Consider the following 23,619-nt stretch of genomic DNA (forward strand, 5'->3'; position numbering starts at 1 on the left):
ATGGCAAAATGTACTGCTTGAGACACCTACAGCAGGAACTGAAACATTTTTGAATACTTTGCTAGGTTCAGTCTATGGTTTTTATATGTCTGTCTCTCTGTGGACAGATGTTGTCACTTAGCATTGCAGCCGCAAGACGCAGTCACACAACTTTACTTGGTTACTTGAGTAAATGTATTTAATTATGTCTAATCACTGAAATATAATAGCCGATTAATTACATTTGTTTGCTCAGCTTTATTGTCCTTGTTCCCATCTGTTACGTCTATTTCTGTGTTAGAGCAATCAATGTAAACACCAGGGGTCAAATTCCTTAAGCTACACATACACATAGCCTACTTGCCACTGAAGGAGATTCTAATGACCTTCACACAAACTAGACAATAACACGTCGAACTCATACTTACTTTTATTTTAAACACCTGAGTTCATAGAAAAGCTTCCTTATAGTTATTCACCAGAGCGGAGCTCTCGGTAGGAGAGGTGAGTTTGGGGGAAGTCTCTCTGTCCGGATGTGGACGTGGCACAGCGCTGCAGCAGTTCCGCTGAATGTCCGCTTCTGATTCCGAGAAGGGATTAGTGAGAAACACCCCGGGACGACATCGACTTCACAGTTTGTCGGTCACCGGGTTTCAACGTTTGCTCCAAGCAGAGGATAGCCTTACACTTTACAACACTTTGGAGGTAGGTTTCGATATAAAACAAGGGAATGTGTGACATCCCTGCCCGGCTTGACGTGAGAGCTTGAATGTTGCTATGCTTGCTAATGCTAGCTACTGCTATGGCAGGGCTAGCATCGCTCTGCGAAATAGTTGGAGGTTACTAGCCTAGCTAAGCTAGTAGGCTAACATTAGCTGTCCCTGGTTGTGGCGATCTGGTCACAGCTGATTCAACCACTGCTGCTGTCATCATGATTCAAGCTGTGTGGTTGCTCACGTTAGCAAGCTTAGATAGCCCCCATGAATTACGGAATCAAATATGCCGTATTGTGTTTTGGTAAACCCCCAACAGTTAGCCACGGCTTGTTAACCAGACTCTGTTTTGAGGTTTTGGTTGACATAAGCTAAGCTAACCAGCTAACTGTACTGCGGCACTGGGGTTGTTCCCGTTAGCACACTGCTAGCTTTCCTCAGTTTGGCAGCTATCGCTCCTCACCCCTACGAAGCTGGCATACGTGTATTATTCTCAAATATTTGCCAGTTTTGAATAGCTTTCTACTGAAACTGCTAAATGAATCCCTTAAATATGCAGCCCAGTCAGGAGAGTAGATGTGGGTCACTCAGTAGGCCCCACACACTAGTTAAAAGGCTGTACGGATACAGCGATTGTATTTCTCGTTGTGGCACCTGCACCGCTGAATTATTTAAAGCCCCGCTCGTTTGGCCACTGTTTCTCTGTAAGATTATACTTATCACTCTGTCATCATGTCTGTCATATAGGTAAGCCCAGTCTTCAGGTGCCAAATGCATAAACAACGCCATGTTGTGAACTTCTGATAGCAACGTTGAAGTTGACATGCAGAAGCAACCATGCACTTAAAGTTGACTGTCCCACTGAGTTAGAACCTGGTGTTTTCCTATGACCTGTAAACACCTTACTCAGGTCCATAAAGAGTCCAATAGACATTACAGACTGTCTTTACACACACATGGCCTTTAAACCTCCCCCAATAGCTGAGAGTCTACTAGCTACTATCATACCGTTTGTCTGTTTTGATTCATATTATTCAAATTGTAAGGTTTAAGTTGTGGTCCACTTTGAGAGACACATGTCCATTCCAGTGTTGGTACTGTGTCTTTGTAGGTCGTTTGTTTCGTGAACAGTATTTATGTTGTGTTTGTTAAGTTAATTGTTAATATGTTTCTGGCCATGGAAACTTGTAGAGCAAAGATCTGTTCATTCTGGAAAAAAGAAATGTTGGCATTGCTCCTCCTGTTTGTTGGTTCAGGTGTAATGTGACAGCAAACTTAGTTGGGTTCTAGTTTGCCGGCTTAAAGGGACAGAGTGGATTGTTTGAAATACTTATTAATCGTCTACATCAGATGTCAACATCAGATGGCCGTTGGCACTCCCTCATTTTGGAAAATCTGAACATCCATGGGAACAAATCAATGGACTGCTGTGGACGGGCTGTCAGTCAAATGTATTTTAGTCGCATATAAAAAGTCCCATGTAAAACAATAGGTGTATCAATTTAAATGTACATTATATTTTCAATATTTAATGCTTTAACAGGCCATCAGGCAGCCTAGGATCTGACGAAGAAGCTGTTATTTATTCTTTCTTCAAAGCAACCAGACTCCTTTATCAAATAGTAGTAATTTCTTTAAATCCAGACGAAGCCTTTCAAACAACTTTGTCACATAATAACACAAACACACTAGGAGATCGAGGCAGCAACAGACCAACTTCTTTGATGTTCTGCTGGGGAAATGACTGGTTAAAATACTTTTAAACTAGTTATTAGAACTAGCAACTTGACAGTTTGTTTTTACCACAGCAGTACATTGCTAAGCCATGTGGCCTTACTACTTTATTTTTTCCTAACTGGCGGCTCTCTGACCACCATCTACTATAGGTAATACACACACTCAGGACCTCATACACCCCCACTTCAAACTATCTGAAGTATCCCTCGTCAGTAAACTAAGACCAATTGTGTCTGTCTGTCTGTAGTTCACTTTTACCTCATGGAGCAAGGTGTGCTGTGTGGGCAGATTCTCCCTTGCTCCTGGAAAGAATGTCAATCTTTAGAATGAGAGGAACCCACGCCTGTCACAACAGCCTTTCTCATTAATAACACTCCTGTCGTGCTGGCTTTAACACCAGTCACCCTTGTTGTTCATCTCTGTTTAGAGCCTGACAAATGGTTCAATCTTGTATTATCATTTGTTGTAATATGTTTTTTTATTGTGTCATGCTTTAATCCAGATTTAGGGATGAACTGAGGATGAATGTAAACCAGCGCACTCCAATGGCCACTCCGTACAGCCAGCCCCAGCCTGGCTATGGCCAGCCCGGCTACGCCCCCCTGGATGGGGGATACCCCGCACCCTACGCTGGCTACCCGCCCTACAACGGCCCTGCTTCAGCCTTCCAACCCGGGGCCCCACCACAAGGTAAAGTGCTGCTTCGGAATAGGTTTGCCTTGAGGAAGTGAGAGCCACCATGTCAGCTGTGATTCTCTGCAGGAGCGTCCTACCTGACTCCTTCTCTGTGTGATTGTTCATGTATGTGTGAGACGGCACTATGCCTCTGCATACTAATCTGAATCTTGACTGCCCTCTCATTTCTTCACATTGCTTTATGCTTTTCCCTACATCTCTCTGCATTTTCCTTTCTCTCCGTCTTTTCTTGTATTTCAGGTTATTCCCCTTTCACAAGTTTTCCCTCTAAGGCTGTGGCTGCCAACCCAGTCTCTGACCTCTCCTCTCCTCTTGACTTAGGTAACTGCCTCCTCTCTATTTCTTACTCATTTCACACTCTACAAGCTCTACAAGCTCATCGAATCCTCTCTGTACCTACGGGCATTATTCGTTCTGCCTTGTTCTTTTCTTAAAGTACCGTATATTAGATTTTACCTGACACCACTGACTGTAAAGCAAAGCAGCCAACCAGTTACATACCTTTTTTTTATTACCAAACGTTTGTATAACCTTAAAATGTGTGCTTAATTGTTCACGTTTGAAATTCAATCTCAGCACCTACTGGTCATTTTCTCATTTTAACACACTTGTTGTGTGTTTTTTAGTTTCCAGAAGGTGTGGAATTCACCCTTTTTTCTTCCTCTACCCTACTTTTTATTACTGTACTAATCTCATGACTGTAACATTAATACAGCAGAAATCAAAGACAAGTTGTCCTCCTGACAGTTGCTTACTTACTTGCTTACTTGATCTGATATCCTAAAAATATCCGATGTCTGGTGTTTATTTCCAGCCTTAGCATCCAAATCTAACTGACCCCCTTACCGCTCGCTGTTTGCTGGCCTGCTGTCAGTATGTCGTCTGTGCTCCTAACCCTGGAGGCCATGTTTAGGAGTGTAATCAGTTAGTTCTATAAATGTATTCAGGCACCACTTTGGCCAAAAGCAATTTTTAGCTTGCTGCTCTAATCTCGTTACATTAGAAAGCTTGGTATCAGAATGAATTCCAGATCATGTGTCGCAGGGATGTTTATGCCTTTAGCATTGTGTAATCTTTTGCCTCTTAATTTCAGGTCCTGCCAGGGGTCCCCCCACCTCTGGAGCCCCTCCAGTTTCATCGCCTCAACAATATAATCAGTACAGTCACAGTCAAGGGGACATGCAGAATGGCCCCCCACCTATGACACAGGCACCACCCAGGTAATAACATGTGGATTGATTGTTGTTCCCAAGTTTATTCAGCCCTTGGTTTTTATAAAACATTGTTATTTTAAGCAGATTTCTCCTCAATCCCGTCAGTATTTTTGGATACATGGCTTTCTAATTTGAGCTGAATCAGGGATAGAAGATGTGGCGTCAGTCGGTCCTGACTATTTTTGAGTGAGTGTATGTGAAGGAGACTGACAGCGTAGTTGGCGACAGACAGAGCATGGCCGTCCCTCTTGGACTTCGAGAGACAACTTAACTAATTGGAGAACCCACTGATACTTTATGATCGCTCCTTTACTCGTAACATGGCCACTGAGAGATTTGTGTTTTTTTCAGGCCGGCTGGGTCTCAGCCATACAATCAGGGAGCTGTGAACCTGTCAGGGCCACAACCTGCCTATCCCCAACACTACGGGCCCCAACCCACAATGCAACAGGTCACTAACCAGATGACCGGGATGCAGATCACTTCTGGACCGCCGACCCCTGCAGGGCCAGGATATGGTAACTATGCATGCATTTGTACTCAAAACGTATCTGTCTACTAGTGCTGTAGCGACGCGTCGACATCGTCGACGCGTCGACTTCAAAATATCGTCGACGACATATTTCCGCGTCGACGCGTCGCCACCATAGACTGTATGACGCCACACACACGTGGGTCACCCAAAGCAACAAGCAGTTCGCAATCGCATTTCTAACACAATGGAGACTGAAACGGCTACCAACTCCTCCTCACAGGATTGCGCACGAAGCCCTCAAACGAAAACATCTCGCTCCAGGTCTTCAAAAGCATGGGAATATTTTAAAGTTAGTCCAAAACGCAAAGATATTTATATATTTATATCTCACTGAGACTGCTGCTTGACCGGAAGCAGCAGCTAGCTGTGGTGGCAACCATTAGCAGCTAGCATTTGCTCTCCGATTTAAAATGGAATTATGGATTATAAATTCAATATTTTTTTTATACATAGACGTTAAAAACCTATGGATTAACAGATTCAGCCGCGTTTTTTCTCATTTTAATGCCATTGAACACGTATTTTGATCAGATTGACAGCTACGGCGGTGAGACGATCTCCCTAGAAGCTCTGTGAAGGTACGTGTTGTGATGACTGTATTTGCTTCCCCTGTCGCGAGTCCGGATCACTCAGTGATGATACTATGTACCTACATAATCTGTGGAGTCTCAGCTTTAATCGGATATATTGTATGTGCAGCTACGATAAGTAATAAGGGTACTTTTATCTTGAGATCTGTGCCAATGTCCGTTAGCATTTTTCGCTCAGGGGTCATTTAGATGCTTCTTATGAGACTTGTGTTTTGTTTTGGTAAACATGGTTTGTATCGTCAGTTAGCTCAGATTATTTCCGTTAATCTGGTATAACACATTAATAGGTTCTTAAATATTAAGATCCCCTGAGACACAGTATCGTGAAAACAATTTTTTTTACATTACGTTTTTTATGAATTGAACAACAGAAAAATAATCGTTCGATTAGTCGACTAATCGATCAAATAATCGCCCGATTAATCGTTTTCAAAATAATCGTTTCCCCCCAGCACTACTGTCTACTGTCCTATTTTATGACGTTATCACCTCAAAAAATCCTCGTTATAAATCAATTTTAGTAGAGAATCATTGTATTGAAGGATTTAGTATTTTTTGTATTAAATCAATTTCTTTTATCAGGGGTTAATTAATAGTTTTTTAGGGGCTTAACACCAACAAATATCGATTACATAACATTTTTCCATTAAAACATTTTGTGAATATTGCCACGTACATATCTATCTTTATTCAATACAATTTGAATTGACTGGACTTGTTTGGATCACACAAGTTAGAAACTCAGCCACCAGTGGAATCTTATTCTACAAATAATAAAACACTAATCAAAAGAATGTTGCCTTGTCTTTATCTGCAACTGTGCAGAAATACAAGCTTTAAACAGAATGAAGGAACATGCTTAAAAACCAGCACAGCATTAGAATATGGATATAGAATGTGAATGTCATAATAAACTGTTGGGTCGGCCCTATGACAGCCCTAATGTCTCCTGGAACTAATCAGTGTCTGCCGTCTCTCCTCAGCTCCGCCTCAGAGCTCGCAGCCTCCTGTCAGTGCCCCCTACTCCGCCCCCCCTCCCCCCTCTGCGTCCGCTGCCCCGACCCAGCCTCCCCCTCCCAGCGGCCCCGCAGCTCCTCAGCAATACTACGGAGGACCACCACCTCCTTCTCAACAGCCATTCAGCTCTCCTCTTCCCCCCACCTCCCAGCAGCAGTTTACAGCTCCTCCCCCTCCTCCTTCCTCTCAGCAAACCTTTCCTCCCTCCTCCTACTCGGGTCCCATGTCTCCACCCAGCCAAGCTCCGGCCCCCCCCCATGTCCCAGCCCCAGCAGTCGTTCCCCCCAGCCCAGCCCCCCTTCTCCTCAGCACCTCCACCTGCCAGCCATCCTGCCTTCAACTCGGGCCCGCCTCCCCCCGCTCAGGGCTCCTTCCCAACTGGAGCCCCCCCTCCTTCCTCACATGCCGGGTCTTTTCCTCCTCAAATCTCCATGCACCCTGGCCAGTACCCAGGCCCCATGCCACCCCAACAGCAGCCCCCTCCATCCCAGCCATCCCCCTACAACTCAGGCCCCCCTCCTCCCAGAGTTCAGATGCCCCCTACTTCCATGGCCCAGAGCAACCACCTTCCTCCAGGACCCCAGGGCCCCCCAGGTCCCCCGGGGGCCATGCAGCAGCCCCCGCCTCAGCCTGGCATGCAGGGAGGATACCCCCCCCAGCAGAATGGTGAGGAGACCAGGCATACGATTTTAACGCCATTTTTTTTTTTGGAAGGTTTTGTGAATATTCTCATGAGTATTATGAAAAAGCTGTCAAAATGCTCATGAGAGCGGAGTACACAAATAATGACTAGTACTTACCATGTAAGGAAGAAAAGACTTAAACATTGTTGCTATTTTCAAAAATGATTTATTTATTTAAGGGAATCATGATTTGGCTTATTTAAGAAGAAGAAAAAGTGTCCTTGCTGTAATGCAGTATACATATTAGTTTCTTAACTAATTGTCAGGTAAAGTAATTCTAGAATGTTTTGTAGCTATTTGAAGCATACTTTGATCATTGTCGGAATAATATTGTCATATTTTGTTCAGAATATACTTCACAATATGTGGTAGCTAAAAAGACCTGTGATGGTTTTCTCTAGGTGCGTTTGGGCAGGTGAGGGGCCCTCAGCCTGGCTATGCGGGCCCTTATCCCGGTCAACCAAACTACGGAGCTCCTGCACCAGCGCCCGCTCCTGCTCCCGCTGCACAGAAGCGACTCGACCCCGATGCCATTCCTAGCCCGGTGAGCAAACCCTAACAAACACACACGTCCTTCTCAAATCCAAATGTCTTAGTTTACAGCGAAACACACATCTGTGGCCATCTCTGTTTTTCACACCATGTTTTGAGATAGTAAGAAGTAGTGAGCAAAGATGACAGTTTCTGAGTGAGTTTTGAAAGTGACATGTACACTCGGTGTCCACTTTATTTACTTGATGCCTATTAATGATGACAATTCAATCTAGCATGGAAGACATAATGGTGTACCGAGCTGCATTACATTCACCTTGATATAAAGCAGTTCTGTACACCTATCTATCTTTCTCTTTATTAGGATCTCTGTTAGCACGAATATTAGCTATTCTTCCTGCCAGACAAGTAGCATTTCACTCAATCTTAACATTGTAAAGTTTTGAATTCATGGCATTGAATTGTTCAAGTGTACCTAATAAAGTGGCCACTGAGTGTATATGATGTTGCATGTACCACCTAAGTGTTTGTCAATAAGTGATGCGTAGGTCAAAAAGGAATTTAGATATCATTATTAATTTGACAAAATGATATCAATGTTTTAGTGAATTATATCAATTTGACTAATCTTTCAAAGAAGAATTGAAATATCTGTAGCGGTTTTGTTTTTTGACTCTTTTAGTGGCTATATTTCTCCTGTTGTTGTTTTTTGTATTCATTTTGTCATTTTGAATGCTGACTTGTCTTTAATTAAAAAGAGAGATTTTTAATGTTGTGTGCTTTTAGCTTAAAATGAAATCAAACATTTGTTTTTCTCGTCCTGGGACATTGCATTCACTTCTGGATATCACAGTATATGCAATGTTCCCCCCTTTGATTATCTACATATTGCAAAGCTTTTACACCACAAAAGTACAAGAGTTATATTTTGACCTTGTCTTTACATTTAAAGCTGTTTAGCATGTGTGTCAAACAGGCTCCCGGTGTCTATATCTTCTAGTGCTTGTGACTGTTATTTACATATACCACTAATCAATAATCAATACTTCTGATCAGTTTCTGTCTGAATAACAACAATGCCGCCTGCCACTCAGCAGAGTCTTGCTGACTACTCTCTTCTCACACTTTTATATTTTCACTCTTTTTTTATTTTATTTTATTTTATTTTGTCCTGATTCGCACAAATTGCTGGACAATCTTTTGAATGTAAAGCAAGCGTCTGACATGCCGGCTGTGCAGAAATCAAGACATAGAATAGATCCAGACGCTATCCCCAGCCCAGTAAGTCTCCTGAGTGCCTGCCTCTTCCTCCGCTTCACCCTGTCCTCTCCGCCCGCCTGCACTCACTCACAGCTTCCCCCCCGCCTGCTCTCCCCTCCCCTCAGAGTCAGGGATATGTGAAAGATGTTGAGAATGGCTCAGTCATCCCTGCTGATTACCATGTTTCACCAGTGTAGCCCTATTCTAAAAGGAAGGGAACTCTCAACTAGGGCTGCTCGACTATGGCAACAATCATGATCTCGTTTATTTGAGTCAATAATTGAGATCACGATTATTAAAAACGATTATCCATTTACTTTGAAAACATCCATTTATTGAAAAAGAATGTGAACAGTATGTTTTTAACAGTTGATTACCCTGAACTTTAAGTATAATTCAACTGAAAAACCAAAAAAAAAATGTAAAAAAAAAAGAGGAAAATAATCGTTTTATTTTCGATTACGTTGTTTTCATAATCGTTGCAAGCCAAAATCGTAATTGCGATTAAAATGCGATTAATTGAGCAGCCCTACTCTCAACTGTTGCTGTACATTTATCAAATCTTAACAGCAGTGTTGCCCTAATAAAAAAAGTTTGCAGTCCAAATGAGAGCCCGGTTTAAGAGACATTGTTTAAAAGCAATAGTATGTTTTTTTGAAATACAATTACTTGCTTTCTTGCCGAGATTAAGATGATTGATACCACTCACATAATACACAAGATATGAAGCAGTATCCAGCTAAATTAGCTTAGCATAAAGACTGAAGGGGGTTAGCCTGGCTCTGTCTAACAAGGACAACCAGCACCGCTAAAGCTAAAAAATGAACATGTTGTATCCCTACACTTTAACACGGAGCTCTTGTATAACCTTTACGTTCCTTTTGGTGTTTTATTGTGGCATCTTTTCAGAAATTGTACATTACCCAATTACATGTTGTCATTTAAAGCAATTCCTCAAACTTTTATTTGATAGTTTGTCAAGTCTTCCTCTACTTATCATCATATGCACTGCATTGAATCGCTGTGACGGTCATCCTTTACTGCCTCACCATTTATCTTGTTGTTTGTGTGTTCGGTCAGGACTGACGCAGCCTATCGTAGCGTAGAGAACTTGAGAGTTGTTTTTATGGTTTGTCAGTCCTCAGACAGCCACCGCCTCTCTGCGTCTTGCATGCAAGCCTGTGATGTTTCACTTGCCTACAATTTCTTGCATTAAAGGCATGCCTTGATCATTCCTGCGCCTTCTCGAAGAGTCACCGTAGACTGACTGTTTTTTCCACAGATGTTGATGGGTTCTCAGTGTGTGTTCAGTAGCTGCAGATGTGTGTGTAGGGGTCGTGTGGAAGTCATCTCATGCATGTTTGTTCAATGTTCCTCTTTTATACTTTTGAGATACTCAGTGGCAATACATTTACATGTTTGTTTTACCCTATACACATGAGTGGTAAAAATATATATATTCCCCCCCTCCCCCCTTAGATCCAGGTAATAGAGGACGACAGGGCTAAAAGCACGGAGCCGTTCACCACAGGGGTCAGAGGTCAGGCCCCTCCGCTGGTCACCACCAACTTCCAGGTCAAAGACCAAGGTACGTTCTACTTCCTGTTAAAGCATGCAGATGCAGGAAGTGTTTTTCATACACTTCAGTCAACCAAATATTGCAAAAAGGACCATTTCTGATGAAATTCTCACAGAATTATCCCTAATTTGACTTTCTTTCCATACGTAATTACTTGCAAAACATTGATTCAAAACATTAAAGAACTTAACCTTGTAAAAATGGATATTAATGTATAGTTTTTGACTTTCTTCAGGGAATGCCAGTCCCAGGTTTGTTCGCTGTACGGCCTACAATATGCCCTGCACGGCCGATATGGCCAAGCAGTCTCAGGTGCCCCTGGCCGCCGTCATCAAGCCCCTCGCCACGCTGCCCCCAGATGAGGTGAGCGACGCCCTCTCCTCTCCTCTATCTTCCGTCTCTCCTGATTTTTTACACTTTGTTATCCCTATGTAGACAAGTCTCTTCTTCTTTTGTCTGATCTTTAGATGTTTTTATATGTCACAAGATCATCTATGAGATTATCTTGTGTTTTTTGTCATTTTATTTAGTGATATAGGAGTCACAAGACAAGTGCATACAAGTACAGTCAGATACACAGAAGACGGATTAAAATTACAAAATATACATGAAGACAAAAAAGAAAACAAAATGAGTGAGTGTATGTGAAGGAGACTGACAGCGTAGTACACAAATGTGTGTGCGTTGGAGGGATTAGACAAAAAGAGAGTGAAAAATGACAAAATAATAATTTAAATGATATGAGTAACAATATAATAGTCATGTATCGTAGGGGGGGGGGCATGTAAATGGTAGCAGGACCTTAAAGACCTTAAGGAAGTGAAAAGGGGTGGTGGCTGATATCGGAATGAGGATTATGAATTCTCTGTTTATTTAAGAAAGAAGATAAATGTTTGTTGTTATGCCAGACGCAAAAGAACAGCTTCCCATACAAAGAGCTCGGGCTGAAATAAAGCAAACATTTTCTAGATTTAGCTTTATTATGTTTGACAATAAACTGAATATATTCTGGCCTTGGACATGTGCTCAAAATACATTTGAAAACATAAAAGCTATTTTATAGAGAAAATTATGAATTGAATCAGTTTAATCTTTACTGTCTGACTCAACAACAAGCGTCCTTTGCTTGTGTCTCTCTTCATCCGAGCCCCCCGAGCAGCTCTATCCTCCGCTGAGATTTCATAACAGTCTGACCTTTTTAACCCTTAACCTGATTCGAAAAAGGATTAATTTCAGGGCAATGCCTGCAGCCTCTGAGGTTTTTATGACAGGATGCCGGTTGTGGCAGTGCTATAATCCCAGAGGTGGGAGTGGCTGCGTGACCTTGTTTTATGCACTTTACACAAGTGTAACTCAGTTACATCATTTTGGCAAAGAAACACTTTATCTAACACATGGTGTAAATGTTTCTTCATGACTTCCTTTCTCAGTAATTCTTTCCACATCAGGGTTTAGATGAAGTCTGTCTCGTGTAATTGGATAAGACTCCTCTTACTCCTTTCCTTGTATCTCTTGTCAGACCCCTCCATACCTGGTGGACCACGGCGAGGGGGGTCCGATCCGTTGCAACCGCTGCAAGGCCTACATGTGTCCGTACATGCAGTTTATAGAGGGAGGGCGGCGCTTCCAGTGTGGCTTTTGCAGCTGCCTCACAGAGGGTGAGTTTGTGTCTCTGTTTGTGTATTCCTTAAAGGTCACCTATTATGCAAAAGGCACTTTTGATGTCTTTTATACATAATTATGTGTCCCCAGTATGTAAGGAGAATCACAAAGTGTCAGGAAATACAACCCACATCTATAAAAAAAACGGGGGTACAACGGAGCTGATCCAGATTTGCTGCGGTCATGACGACATTACTAAAATGTCGTCATAAAACGGCCCTATCAGAAACGTGTTTTGGACATTATATGGTCTGTGTTTACATTAGCAAGCACCGCTAACACTCAGAGCTAACGCTGTACTGGAGAGAGTATGTGTAAAGATTCAGGATATAAAAAGGAACTCACCTTGTGGTAAACCTGCGAGAGAAAAAGCATTTGAGCTCCATACTGTTTCGGAAATAATCCTTGATGTGGTTTGGAACATATTATGGCGTTTAATCACGTCAGCATTTAGCTGAGAATCTGGGTAGAAACCTCTCTTCCCAGAGGACAGCTCATGCATGCTCCAAAGGGGCGTGGCCAGCAGCAGCTCGGGTTACATTTAAAGCTACAGACCCAGAATCAGCACTTCTCTAACAGGGCTGAAATAGAGGGGTATGAGGCACAGCTAGAATGGGTGATCTGTTGGTATTTGGAGCAAAACACTTCAGAGACATATTTTTGATATATGTGAGACCTGTAATATATGCGTACAAACAGTATAATAGGAGACCTTTAAATTAAAATCACTGTACTGATTGCCCTTCCTCCTCTTTTCCCGCAGTGCCTCCACATTACTTCCAGCATCTGGACCACACTGGTAAGAGGGTGGACTGCTACGACCGGCCGGAGCTCTCGCTGGGAAGCTACGAGTTCATGGCCACTGTCGACTACTGTAAGGTAGGTCCTTCCTGCAGGAAAGCCACCTTTGGACTCAGATTGTTCAACCATCATTGTTCCCAGATCTCTGTTTGAGGAATGTTTACCCATGGTTCCCTTCAGTGATCTCCACCAGTCATTATCTGTAATAGGATCTGGTTTCATTAATGTTATCACAGGTCAGAATGACACAATATTAAACACAGCCATTAGCAAATAACTGCAGAAAGAGCTAGTCATATTCCAATTAAGTCATAAAAGCAAAGTCTTTCTGAAAGTGGCTTGGTTTACTTTTTATTTCATCTGCATTCAGTTTTAAATGATTTGTCGTAGAGCATCCTAACAATACAGTCATGTTACCCTGAGGGATACTGGGTACATATTGGTTTAGTTTGAACCAATTTAGTTATTAGAGTGATGTACCCACACATAGTTTTCAATTGATTTGAATGAGATTGAATTTGAATGTTTAGGCCTTATAGTTGTTTTAAAGCATTTTTCTTGGTGATTTAAATTCAAACTAAACATGACATTTTAGATACAGGTTTTACACTTGGCTTATTGCCATATATAGTAAATGTAATTGTCATTGAAACACCCATTGAATGCTTCTCAGACAATCAAAGAGTTGAATATAAGAACCTGTCTGTTCTGTTAATATGGTACTCATATGTAACACACCATATTCTAGATCATTTACGCGTGACTTAATACAAACTGTGTGTTCTTCTGTAACAGAACAACAAGATCCCTCAGCCTCCAGCCTTCATCTTCCTCATCGATGTGTCCTACAACGCCGTGAAGTGCGGCATGGTCAACATCGTGTGCCAGGAACTAAAGACCCTCCTCGACTACCTGCCCAGGTACTCAGACACATACACACACAAAATATATACAATAGGAAAGAAAAACAAGCAGGGAAGGAAGAGGAGAGGAGCGAAGGGAAACTAGTGAAGAAGAGACTGATTGAAAGATCCAATTTGAAGGTTAGAATAGGAAGATGTGGAGAAAGCACAAGAAAAGGAGAGCGAAAGGCAAGGAAGCGAAAAGAGGAGATAAAGAGGAAGGAAGGAACACTTCCTCTTATGAGGGGGATTTTTTTAAAAGACAGTTTATACTCTCACTACCGTCATAAAATACAAACCTAACTATTTTCCCTCTCCCCAACCGTTTCTGCGTCTAGGGAGAACCCAGAAATGGACTCCGTGGTGCGGGTGGGTTTCGTCACCTACAACAAGGTTTTGCACTTCTACAACGTAAAGTCCAGCCTGGCCCAGCCGCAGATGTTGGTGGTGTCGGATGTGTCGGACATGTTTGTGCCTCTGCTCGACGGCTTCCTGGTCAATGTCAACGAGAGCCGGCAAGTTATCGAGAGGTGGGTACAAAAAACCTGACACACACACACGTTGACATATGAATAAGGTGTGTAAGGACAGACAAATGGATCGGGTTTACTCACACACTGTTTGTGATGTTCCAGTTTGCTGGACCAGATCCCAGAGATGTTTGCGGACACCAGGGAGACGGAGACAGTGTTTGGACCCGTCATCCAGGCGGGACTGGAGGCACTCAAGGTCAGCACATAGTGCCACTTACATTTACAGGGATACGATTTGTCCCGGTTTATCAGATTTCCAAACTGGAAAACAAGACGTCAAAAAACAGTTTTATTAAAATTAGGTTTCTCTTGGCCTATTTGTGAAAAAGTGTAATTGAAGAAACATTATTTGAATGTTTCTGCTTATCGATACTAAAATAATGATTTAACTTTGACAAGTTTATCATTTAGTTTGACCTATAGCATAATAATGGTCCAAACATAATGTGGAAATTGTTTTAAGTCAATAACCTTCACATTTCCTTAAGGAAGGACCCAAAGATACCCTTTACTAACATACAAAGCTCACTATTGAGCCCTGTGTGTGGCGTTCCACCAGTTATTCAAACCAAAAACAATATGGTGGATTAGAGTAGTGATCAGGCCGCGCTGGTGTTTGAAGTCTGCTGCCATGCCTGATGATCTGTATGACGTTGTGTGTCCCTCCTCAGGCTGCAGACTGTTCAGGAAAGCTGTTTGTGTTCCACACCTCTCTGCCCATCGCAGAGGCTCCGGGAAAACTGAAGAACAGAGAAGACAAGAAGCTAGTTGGGACCGATAAGGAAAAGGTTGCCAGTTTATTTTATATTCACTTGTGTTGGACATTTTATATGTTGTATGTTACAACTTAATGTGTATCTGTCATTTATTTAGGGCAACATTTTCACATATTAGTGAAAGATTCCACACTGACTTCCTGTCCTTCCCTGTCCTCCTCAGTCTCTGTTCCAGTCTCAGGCAGGTTTCTACAACACCCTGGCTAAGGAGTGTGTAGCGCAGGGCTGTTGTGTGGATCTCTTCCTCTTCCCCAACCAGTACGTGGACGTTGCCACGTTAGGAGTGGTTCCTGTCTCCACTGGAGGCTCCATCTACAAATACACATACTTCCAGGTGAGGGGAAATCACTCTTTCCTTATTCTGATACAGCTGCAGGCTTTCTTTGGCAACCCCAGCTTTATGATCCACTGGAGCCTCTATAATGCTCTGATTTGTTAAAATACTAGCTAGATCATTTGACACTGTTAAACGTAGCTGTGGTGTGTAACTCATGGTGTGTTTTGTTATTCCCAGGCTCAGTCGGACAGGGAGCGATTCCTGAACGATCTGAGGCGAGACGTTCAGAAACTAGTGGGCTTTGACGCCGTCATGAGGGTGCGAACCAGCACAGGTGAGGCTCGTCCACCTGAAATCAAAACAGAATGCCAGTCCCGTCTTGATATTTATCACACCTGACTTCCTGAATGTCCCGCTCCTGCCTCCCCTCCCCTCAGGTATCCGGGCGACAGACTTCTTCGGCTCCTTCTTCATGAGCAACACCACAGACGTGGAGCTAGCAGGCCTGGACTGCGACAAGGCCATCACTGTGGAGTTCAAACACGACGACAAGCTCAGCGAGGAGACGGGGGCCCTCATGCAGGTGTGCAACAAAATCATTTAAAAAATAAAATAAACACATTTTTTATAGTTTCAAAATCCAGATTAGACTTTGCATTGAGTACTTCCTAACAGCAGTGGCTCAGATTAGTTCTGTAGTGGTCGGAGCCACCTAATCTGACATCCAATCAATCAGTCTGTTAATCTGACCCCTGTTCCCCCCCGCAGTGCGCCGTGCTGTACACCAGCTGCAGCGGGCAGAGGCGTCTCCGCGTCCACAACATGGCGGTCAACTGCTGCTCTCAGCTGGCCGACCTCTACCGCAACTGTGAGACGGACACAATCATCAACTTCTTCTCCAAATACGGTGAGGACCCGCTCTCATTCAATCTAAAGAGCGCGGAATGCAAATGTCCACAATTGTGCTCTAAAAAGTCTCAACAAGTTATGAGTGGAGAAAGGAATGAGTCACATTTTCTATAAATACTATCAAGCCATCCCCAGCTGCTTCAGTGGAGCTGCAAATTGTCCAACAGTAGGAAGCTGCACCTGTTCCTCTCGGCATGCCGGGAGGAATGTTTGCAGCTCTGTAAGACTGAAGCAGGGCAGCGTTCACTCCCCATCCAACGGAGAAAGGAAGCTGTAAAATGGTTTTCTTTAAGAGAGGACATTCTTTTTAAAGTTGCATGTTATAAGCCTTTTATTACTTAAAGGTCACCTATTGTGCAAAATTCACTTTATGTCTTTATACACAATATACATAAATGTGTCCCCGGTATGTAAGAAGACTCACAAGTGTCAAAATACAACCTTCTCTCTTTTCCTCCAAACCCACATCTCTAAAAACGGGGGTACAACGGAGCTGATCCAGATTTGCTGCGGTCATGACAACTTTACTAAAATATTATCTGGCTTAACGTTGAACTCCTGTCAACGTTCGTTCGGCCCACTTCCCTATCTTCCCCTATCAGAAAAGTTGCTGTATCAGAAACAATGCATGACTTGTTTTGGAAGTAATATGGTCTGTGTTTACATTAGCAGGCATTGCTAACACTCAGAGCTAACGCTGTACTGGAGAAAATATGTGTAAAAAAGCTGGATATAAAAGTGACTCACCTTGTGGTAAAAAGCATTTGAGCTTGTATGCTCCAAATGGGCGTGGCCTGCAGCGACTCGGGTTACATTTAAAGCGTCAGACCCAGAATCAGCACTGCTCTAACAGGGCTGAAATAGAGGGGTATGAGCAGAGATGGGGTCGTTACTAAAAAAAAGTAATATATTACATATTACTTTTTAAAAAAAAGTAATATATTACACTACTTCGTTACTCTCTACATAAAGTAACTCGTTACTTTACTCGCAGGGCCGGCCCGCCCCTCCCTACAGGCAGATCACGCAGACTGCGGCGCACCTACAGTGTGCGCGCCACAGTTTTGCCTCTGCGAGACTCCACTTGCACCCCCAATTACTATTGCATTAAGGAAGACATAACACAAGTCTTTCTTTTGATATGCTCTAAAATAGGCTACCAGCCACACAACAAGCTAACAGTCTGTGAAACGTCAAGACACTAATTAATGAAACCAGTTCAAGACGCATTATTCTTATCATTCTTTATGAGCTTAGTAACGGTAAGGTATCTAATTACTTATGTATTTAGTATTCCATAACTTAGTAACAGAGATGGTCAAACTAAAGTGGTAGAGACATGGCAGAATTCCTACAATGAAGCGGGACATTGAACTGTTCACCCGTGAGAGGGCGATCAACAAAAGAGAGCGAGCGGCCCGTTGAGGGAGTTTACAGATGAAAAGACTCAGCCATGTTTATGCAGCACTTCACGTGGAGATGTGGTCTCGCAAGTCGCGCAGATTACATAGGCCTACATGTATATAAACCTGCGGCGGAACACTACTCCGTTACCGACAAAAGTAATATTAATATTAAATATTATTACAGTAACGCGTTACTTTGTAACATATATATATCTGAGACCTATAATATATGCCTAAAAATAGTATAATAGGAGACCTTTAACACTGGTCCCTGGTGGTTGACTATATGATAATTATATGCGGCTATCATATTCAATATTTTAATATGCAAGTGTTTGTGTGTTGCAGCTTTCCGAGGCCTCCTAACCAACCACACTAAGGCGGTGAGAGAAACTTTGATCAACCAGTGTGCTCAGATCCTGGCCTGCTACCGAAAGAACTGTGCGAGCCCCTCATCAGCTGGTCAGGTAATACAACCCTCACTACGTCTTATCAGCACTGCACAGGGCTTCTTCCTATGACTAATATGCAACATAAGCAGATGTATTCTCAGGATCCCATTTGACAGTACATTTAATTTCAGATTGCTCATTATTTGTTTTAGTCAAAAAAGAAATAGATTTAGAAAGCAAATGCACTTTCAATTTAGAAATCCTTTATAAGTCCCGCAGCCGGGAGATTTACAGCCGTAGAGCAATAGCAGATAAAAAAGAGTTGGCTAACATATTAAATATAGAGACGAGCAGGACACATCCATGGTTAAAATAAATAAGTATTTCTTAGTTTCTTCCTTCAAACATATTAACAGACCATTTACGTTGCTCAATATAAAATGTAGAATAAAAGAGGGATTGCTCTCAACATGGTTTAAATAGAATCAAAAAGTGTAACGTTGTGTGTGTGGGTGTGTGTGTGTGTGTGTGTGTGTGTGTGTGTGTGTGTGTGTGTGGTGTTGTGTGTGTGTGTGTGTGTGTGTGTGGTGTGTGTGTGTGTGTGTGTGTGTGTGTGTGTGTGTTGTGTGTGTGTGTGTGTGTGTGTGTGGTGTGTGGTGTGTGTGTGTGTGTGTTGTGTGTTGTGTGTGTGTGTGTGTGTGTTGTTGTGTGTGTGTGTGTGTGTGTGTGTGTGTTGTGTGTGTGGTGTGTGTTGTGTGGGTGTGGTAGTGTGTGGTGTGTTGTGTGTGTAGTGTGTGTGTGGTGTGTGGTGTGTGTTTGTGTGTGTGTGTTGTGTGTGTGTGGTGTGGTGTGTGTGTGTGTTGTTGTGTGTGGTGTGTGGTAGCTGATCCTGCCTGAGTGCATGAAGCTGCTGCCGGTGTATCTGAACTGCCGGTGGCTGAAGCGTGGACGTGTTGCAGCCGGGGGCCGACATCTCATTGGACCGACAGGGCCTACCCCTGAGGCAGCTGATTCAGCTGCAATGGACGTCTCCGAGAGCCACGTCTTCTTCTACCCCCGCCTGCTGCCACTGGTGAGACCACACACACTAAATAACACAAAGGTTTGGTCAGGTATTATTTGGCTCAGGGCCAATGTTCACGATCTTTACAGAATACTGAATAGCTTAAAGTTGAATCACCAGGGTGTAAATGTGTTATACAGGATGAGAAATGGTTGAAATGTGGCGTTGGAAATCACATTTCATACGGGCAGAGGCTTTTCTGTTATCATCAAAGTGTCAAGGCTACTATTTGATATCCATTTCCATCAAAAAACAGTGTTTGTTTCCCTCGTACTCAATATAATAATAGCCTGTGTCTGATCCACAGTACAGTTTTAGTATTAAAGCAGATGAAAATATATCTGCGTGACTATGCTCTCATAGAACAAAGAACAGACACAAGGTTATTTTCCTCCATCACAACTATTTGTATCATCAGAACGCTGTAATGTGTGTAATGTTCTCATGCAGTCATCAGTATTATAAACTGAATCAGCCCTGTGTTAAAGCAGCGTTAAAGCACTAGAAATGTGCTCTTGCCTTGGTTGCATTGAATATGATTGCTGCCTTCATTCACACAGCGCTACTGACAGCCATTCATTTAGCCTGTGCTTATTACTTTACAGTTCAGTGAGCCCCAACGATATTAAAAATAAGCTTTAACCTATAAGCTTTGCACACTCTGAAAGTTGTATTTTAATGCTCTTTTTTGGAGCTTTTTATTCATTTCTATTAGTTTTTTATTCTAAGTTTCATCTTTTTTAGCTGCAATATTAAATACATACAACATATATATCTTTACCCGAGTGCCCTCAAGCCTTTGTGTTTATCTCTGCCATTAAGTACAATTCTCCTGTCAGAGATCAGCTGTTTGAGGCTAAATGCTTTGTGTGATCAGCAGATGGAACACCAACATGTTGCTCTAATATTCTTCCTCCTCTTTGACTTCACAAGGCAAAGTTGGAAACCGGGTCGTTGCCGATGGCGGTGAGGGACTCCGAGGAGAGGCTGTCTAAAGGCGGAGTGTACCTCCTGGAGACGGGGCTCCACCTCTTCCTGTGGGTGGGGGCCAGCGTCCAGCAGGAGCTGCTGCTCAACATCTTCGGCACGACGAACTTCAGCCAGATAGAGCCGAGCCTGGTGAGAGGACGCAGAGCTGCTCACATGTTGTGGAGCTTAGCTGACTGAGCCACTGCCTGCACATTAATCCTGTGTTTCTTGTCTAATTGTAACCAAGTGGCCGTCTTCTCTAATGTATAATGCTTTATTTCCTTTGTTACTTCATCAAAATAGTACATAGTATAGCAGGTTGTTTCCACTTTATTACACAATATATCATAAATAACTTCTTCCGTTTCAGACAAGTCTTCCAGAGCTGGACAACCCCTTCTCTCAGAGACTCAGAGAGATCATCGAATCCTTCAGAGCAGAGCGATCACGATACATGAAGGTAAACCTTTTATTTTCCTCATTACAGCTCTAGAGTCTTTAACTCTTTGTCCTGCCTCGTTGAAATGAAAAATATCTGATGTCTGTGCCAATGTGGCGGCTGAGTTTCAACATCAATACCAACAAAAATACTTATATTTTGATGCCTTATATTGTATATAAACATGGTTTTCTACAAAAACATTTTTTTCATTTTCACAAAAGATGCCAGACAGGAAATTGGTCTAAAAATAAACATTACATATTTAAACCCAAGTGGAGTGTTTTCAAGATTGCAAATAACATTTTGGATAATGTACATTCTCAACAATTGGCTTATGGAAATGGAAGTTATGATGGGCATTTTTTTTTTTATACAGAAAACATTACTTAAAGGGGACCTATCATGCAAAATGCACTTTGCGATGTCTTTTATACATACATATGTGCAGATTCCATCCGAACTCACGTCAACATTTGCAGCGGACCCACAGAAAGTTGCTATCAGAAACAATGCCTGACGTGTTTTGGACATAATCTTGTCTTTGTTTACATTAGCAAGCCTCGCTAACACTCTGTACTGTATAGCACATGTGTTTAAAAAGCAGGAAATAAAAAAAGAACTCACCTTGTGATAAACCTGCAAGAGAAAAAGCATTTGAGCTCCATACTGTTTTAGAAATAATCTTTGATGTGGTTTAAACAGGATGGCGTTTTATCACAACAGAATTTAACTTTATCTCCGGTAGAATTCTGATCAGGCATTAGCTCCGCCTCCTCTTCTTTCTTTTTTTTCAAGCTAAGGAACCAAGATCCGCGTTTCTCTAACAGGGCTGAAAAAGAGGGGTATGAGCAGTATGAGGCATGGCTACAATGGCTGATCTGTTTGGTATTTTAAGCAAAAAAACTTCAGACATATTTTGTATAGGTATGACCCTACAATATATGTTTCAAATATAGCATGATAGGTCCACTTTAAATATGAATATTAGTTTTATTTATTGAGAAAATAATCCTAAATGCAACCCTACTTGGCAGTATTTGACGCCTGATGGTACAGCACTTTAAGGTTTGACCCCCTTCCCGCTCTCACACCCCCGTCTCCTGTTTTCCAGCTCATGGTGGTGAAACAGGAAGACAAAGCCGAGCTGATATTCAGGCACTTCCTGGTGGAGGACAAGAGCGTCTGCGGGGGAGCGTCATACGTGGACTTCCTGTGTCACATGCACAAGGAGATCCGCCAGCTTCTCAGCTAGACCTACACGTTCCCACCTTCACCTGTATGACCCCCCCTCCCTCGGTTTACCCTTCCTTGTGAAAGAAAGCGCTTTTTTTTTTCTTTTTTTTTTAACCTAATAAACTAAAGCTCTCCTTGCTGTCTGTCAGCTGAGACGCCAGCTGGCAGACATCGTTGTGTGTGTGTGTGTGAGAAAGGTGTTCATAGAGCTTTACTCTTCCCTCAAATGTACTTCTCCAACACAGCAGGAGCAATATAGCTGACGAGGGAGAGTAATGTATATACACAAGTGAACTATTATGTATGCAACAGACTGAGTGAGTGACGGCGGGTGTTGACTGTAGTCGGTGAACTGTCTGTATTACTAGCACTGAAAGGCTGTTTTGGGTTTATTAACGACCCTCGGATAGCAAACACTTTTTATATGATTGAATCCCAATAGAGTGAAGGACATCTACACAACCCAAATGGAATTAAATAAATGCTGGTCTTTCTGTCTCTTCTCCCCTTTAACCATGGCCTTGGTACCCCCCTCCCCATGCTGCTCCAATCATCTGTAATGTGTGTGTGTATGTGTGTAAATATGTGAGAGGATTATTCACCCATTGCCCCTATTCTTACTTCCTGCTTTCAGTAAGAGCAGTCGAATTAAAAAGTTACAGGAAGAGCTCAAACTCGAGTCGGACAACAGAATGGATTTAAGGAGTATCTTGAAATGTAAAATCTGGTTTTATTTTCCACAAGTGAACTGAAAATAAAGGCTTCTGTGTTATTACAGTAATTGGTATAATCCGGATTTGTTTAAATCAGCTTCAGTTGAGTTTCCGTTACTGTTGCTAACATCTGGCTCAGATGTTTGGTCACCGATGAACCAGATGTGCATTTTAAATCACTGTCAATGATTCTGGAATGAGAGGGGGCCTATATTTATTCAACGTCTATGCAGCAAAGAGAAGGACTGACACAAAATAAATGGGAAATCATCATGATTTCTTTCTAGGGTCAATTCAGTCTGCTGCAGTGCTGTGACTTTATAAGAATCAAACGTTCTGAGAACTGTACTTTTAAAAAAAGCAAAGTTGATTTCTTTTTTTAGAAGACAGAAATAAGTGCAGAACGACTGCAGATATATCAGCTAATGTTTTGATTTTAAATTGTCTCCGCACTGATGTTGTTCAGTGTGTAAATAAAGTATATAATCTGTACAGAATTAATAGAAGAAAAACAATTTTAAATAACTGCCTGGACAGCTGTGGTGTGTTGATGGTTGGTTTCGCTGTCACAAATGGCCGAAATATAAAATCCTGGCTTTTACTGAAGAGAGGAAGACGCCCTGACTGGCTTTTTGATACATGTGTGTCTGTGTGAATGAGTGTGTCAGTTTGTTTGTTTGTGTGTGTTTGAATGTGGGGTCGGTCCTGGTGAATTTCTGCTGAGGAACAGAGGGATCAGCCAACACACACACTCACACACTATACATTACCTGTGAGATTAAATCTAATCTTTATTCATCACTTAATGTCCTTTTTTTTTTAACGTTGTGACTTTTGTGTTTATTTGGTGTGTGTGTAGCCCTCTGTTCCGTCTTTACGTTCACTGACTTCGATTGGCCCAACGTCTTGACTGTTAATTTCTGTTCCTTTTTTCTCTTTGATTTGTCCTCTTTTTTTTCATTGCCTCTTGGGACTGCTAATAAAATGATTGTTAAAGTGAAACTCCATATTGTGCTTCATCCTTCTCTGTTTGTTGTTTCAGGAAA

At 42.3% G+C, this 23,619-nt stretch overlaps 1 protein-coding gene across 1 annotated transcript; it reads left to right on the forward strand.

The window, feature by feature from the left end:
* Positions 1 to 464: 464 nt before the first annotated feature.
* Positions 465 to 23,580, forward strand: sec24c (SEC24 homolog C, COPII coat complex component). Its single transcript, XM_034213181.1, is given in 27 exon segments — positions 465 to 684; positions 2,932 to 3,119; positions 3,366 to 3,446; positions 4,219 to 4,345; positions 4,691 to 4,857; positions 6,448 to 6,731; positions 6,733 to 7,147; positions 7,566 to 7,708; positions 10,396 to 10,504; positions 10,731 to 10,858; positions 12,015 to 12,153; positions 12,921 to 13,036; positions 13,754 to 13,878; positions 14,199 to 14,390; positions 14,496 to 14,589; positions 15,065 to 15,181; positions 15,333 to 15,503; positions 15,684 to 15,780; positions 15,884 to 16,029; positions 16,215 to 16,353; positions 18,110 to 18,228; positions 19,037 to 19,099; positions 19,101 to 19,166; positions 19,169 to 19,225; positions 20,150 to 20,335; positions 20,556 to 20,645; positions 21,739 to 23,580. Coding segments are annotated over 26 exon segments (3,681 nt in total). The 5' UTR covers positions 465 to 684; positions 2,932 to 2,950; the 3' UTR covers positions 21,880 to 23,580.
* The last annotated feature ends 39 nt before the right edge of the window (positions 23,581 to 23,619 follow it).

The sequence above is a fragment of the Gymnodraco acuticeps genome, unplaced genomic scaffold (genome assembly GCF_902827175.1).
Source record: "Gymnodraco acuticeps unplaced genomic scaffold, fGymAcu1.1, whole genome shotgun sequence".
Lineage (NCBI taxonomy): Eukaryota > Metazoa > Chordata > Actinopteri > Perciformes > Bathydraconidae > Gymnodraco > Gymnodraco acuticeps.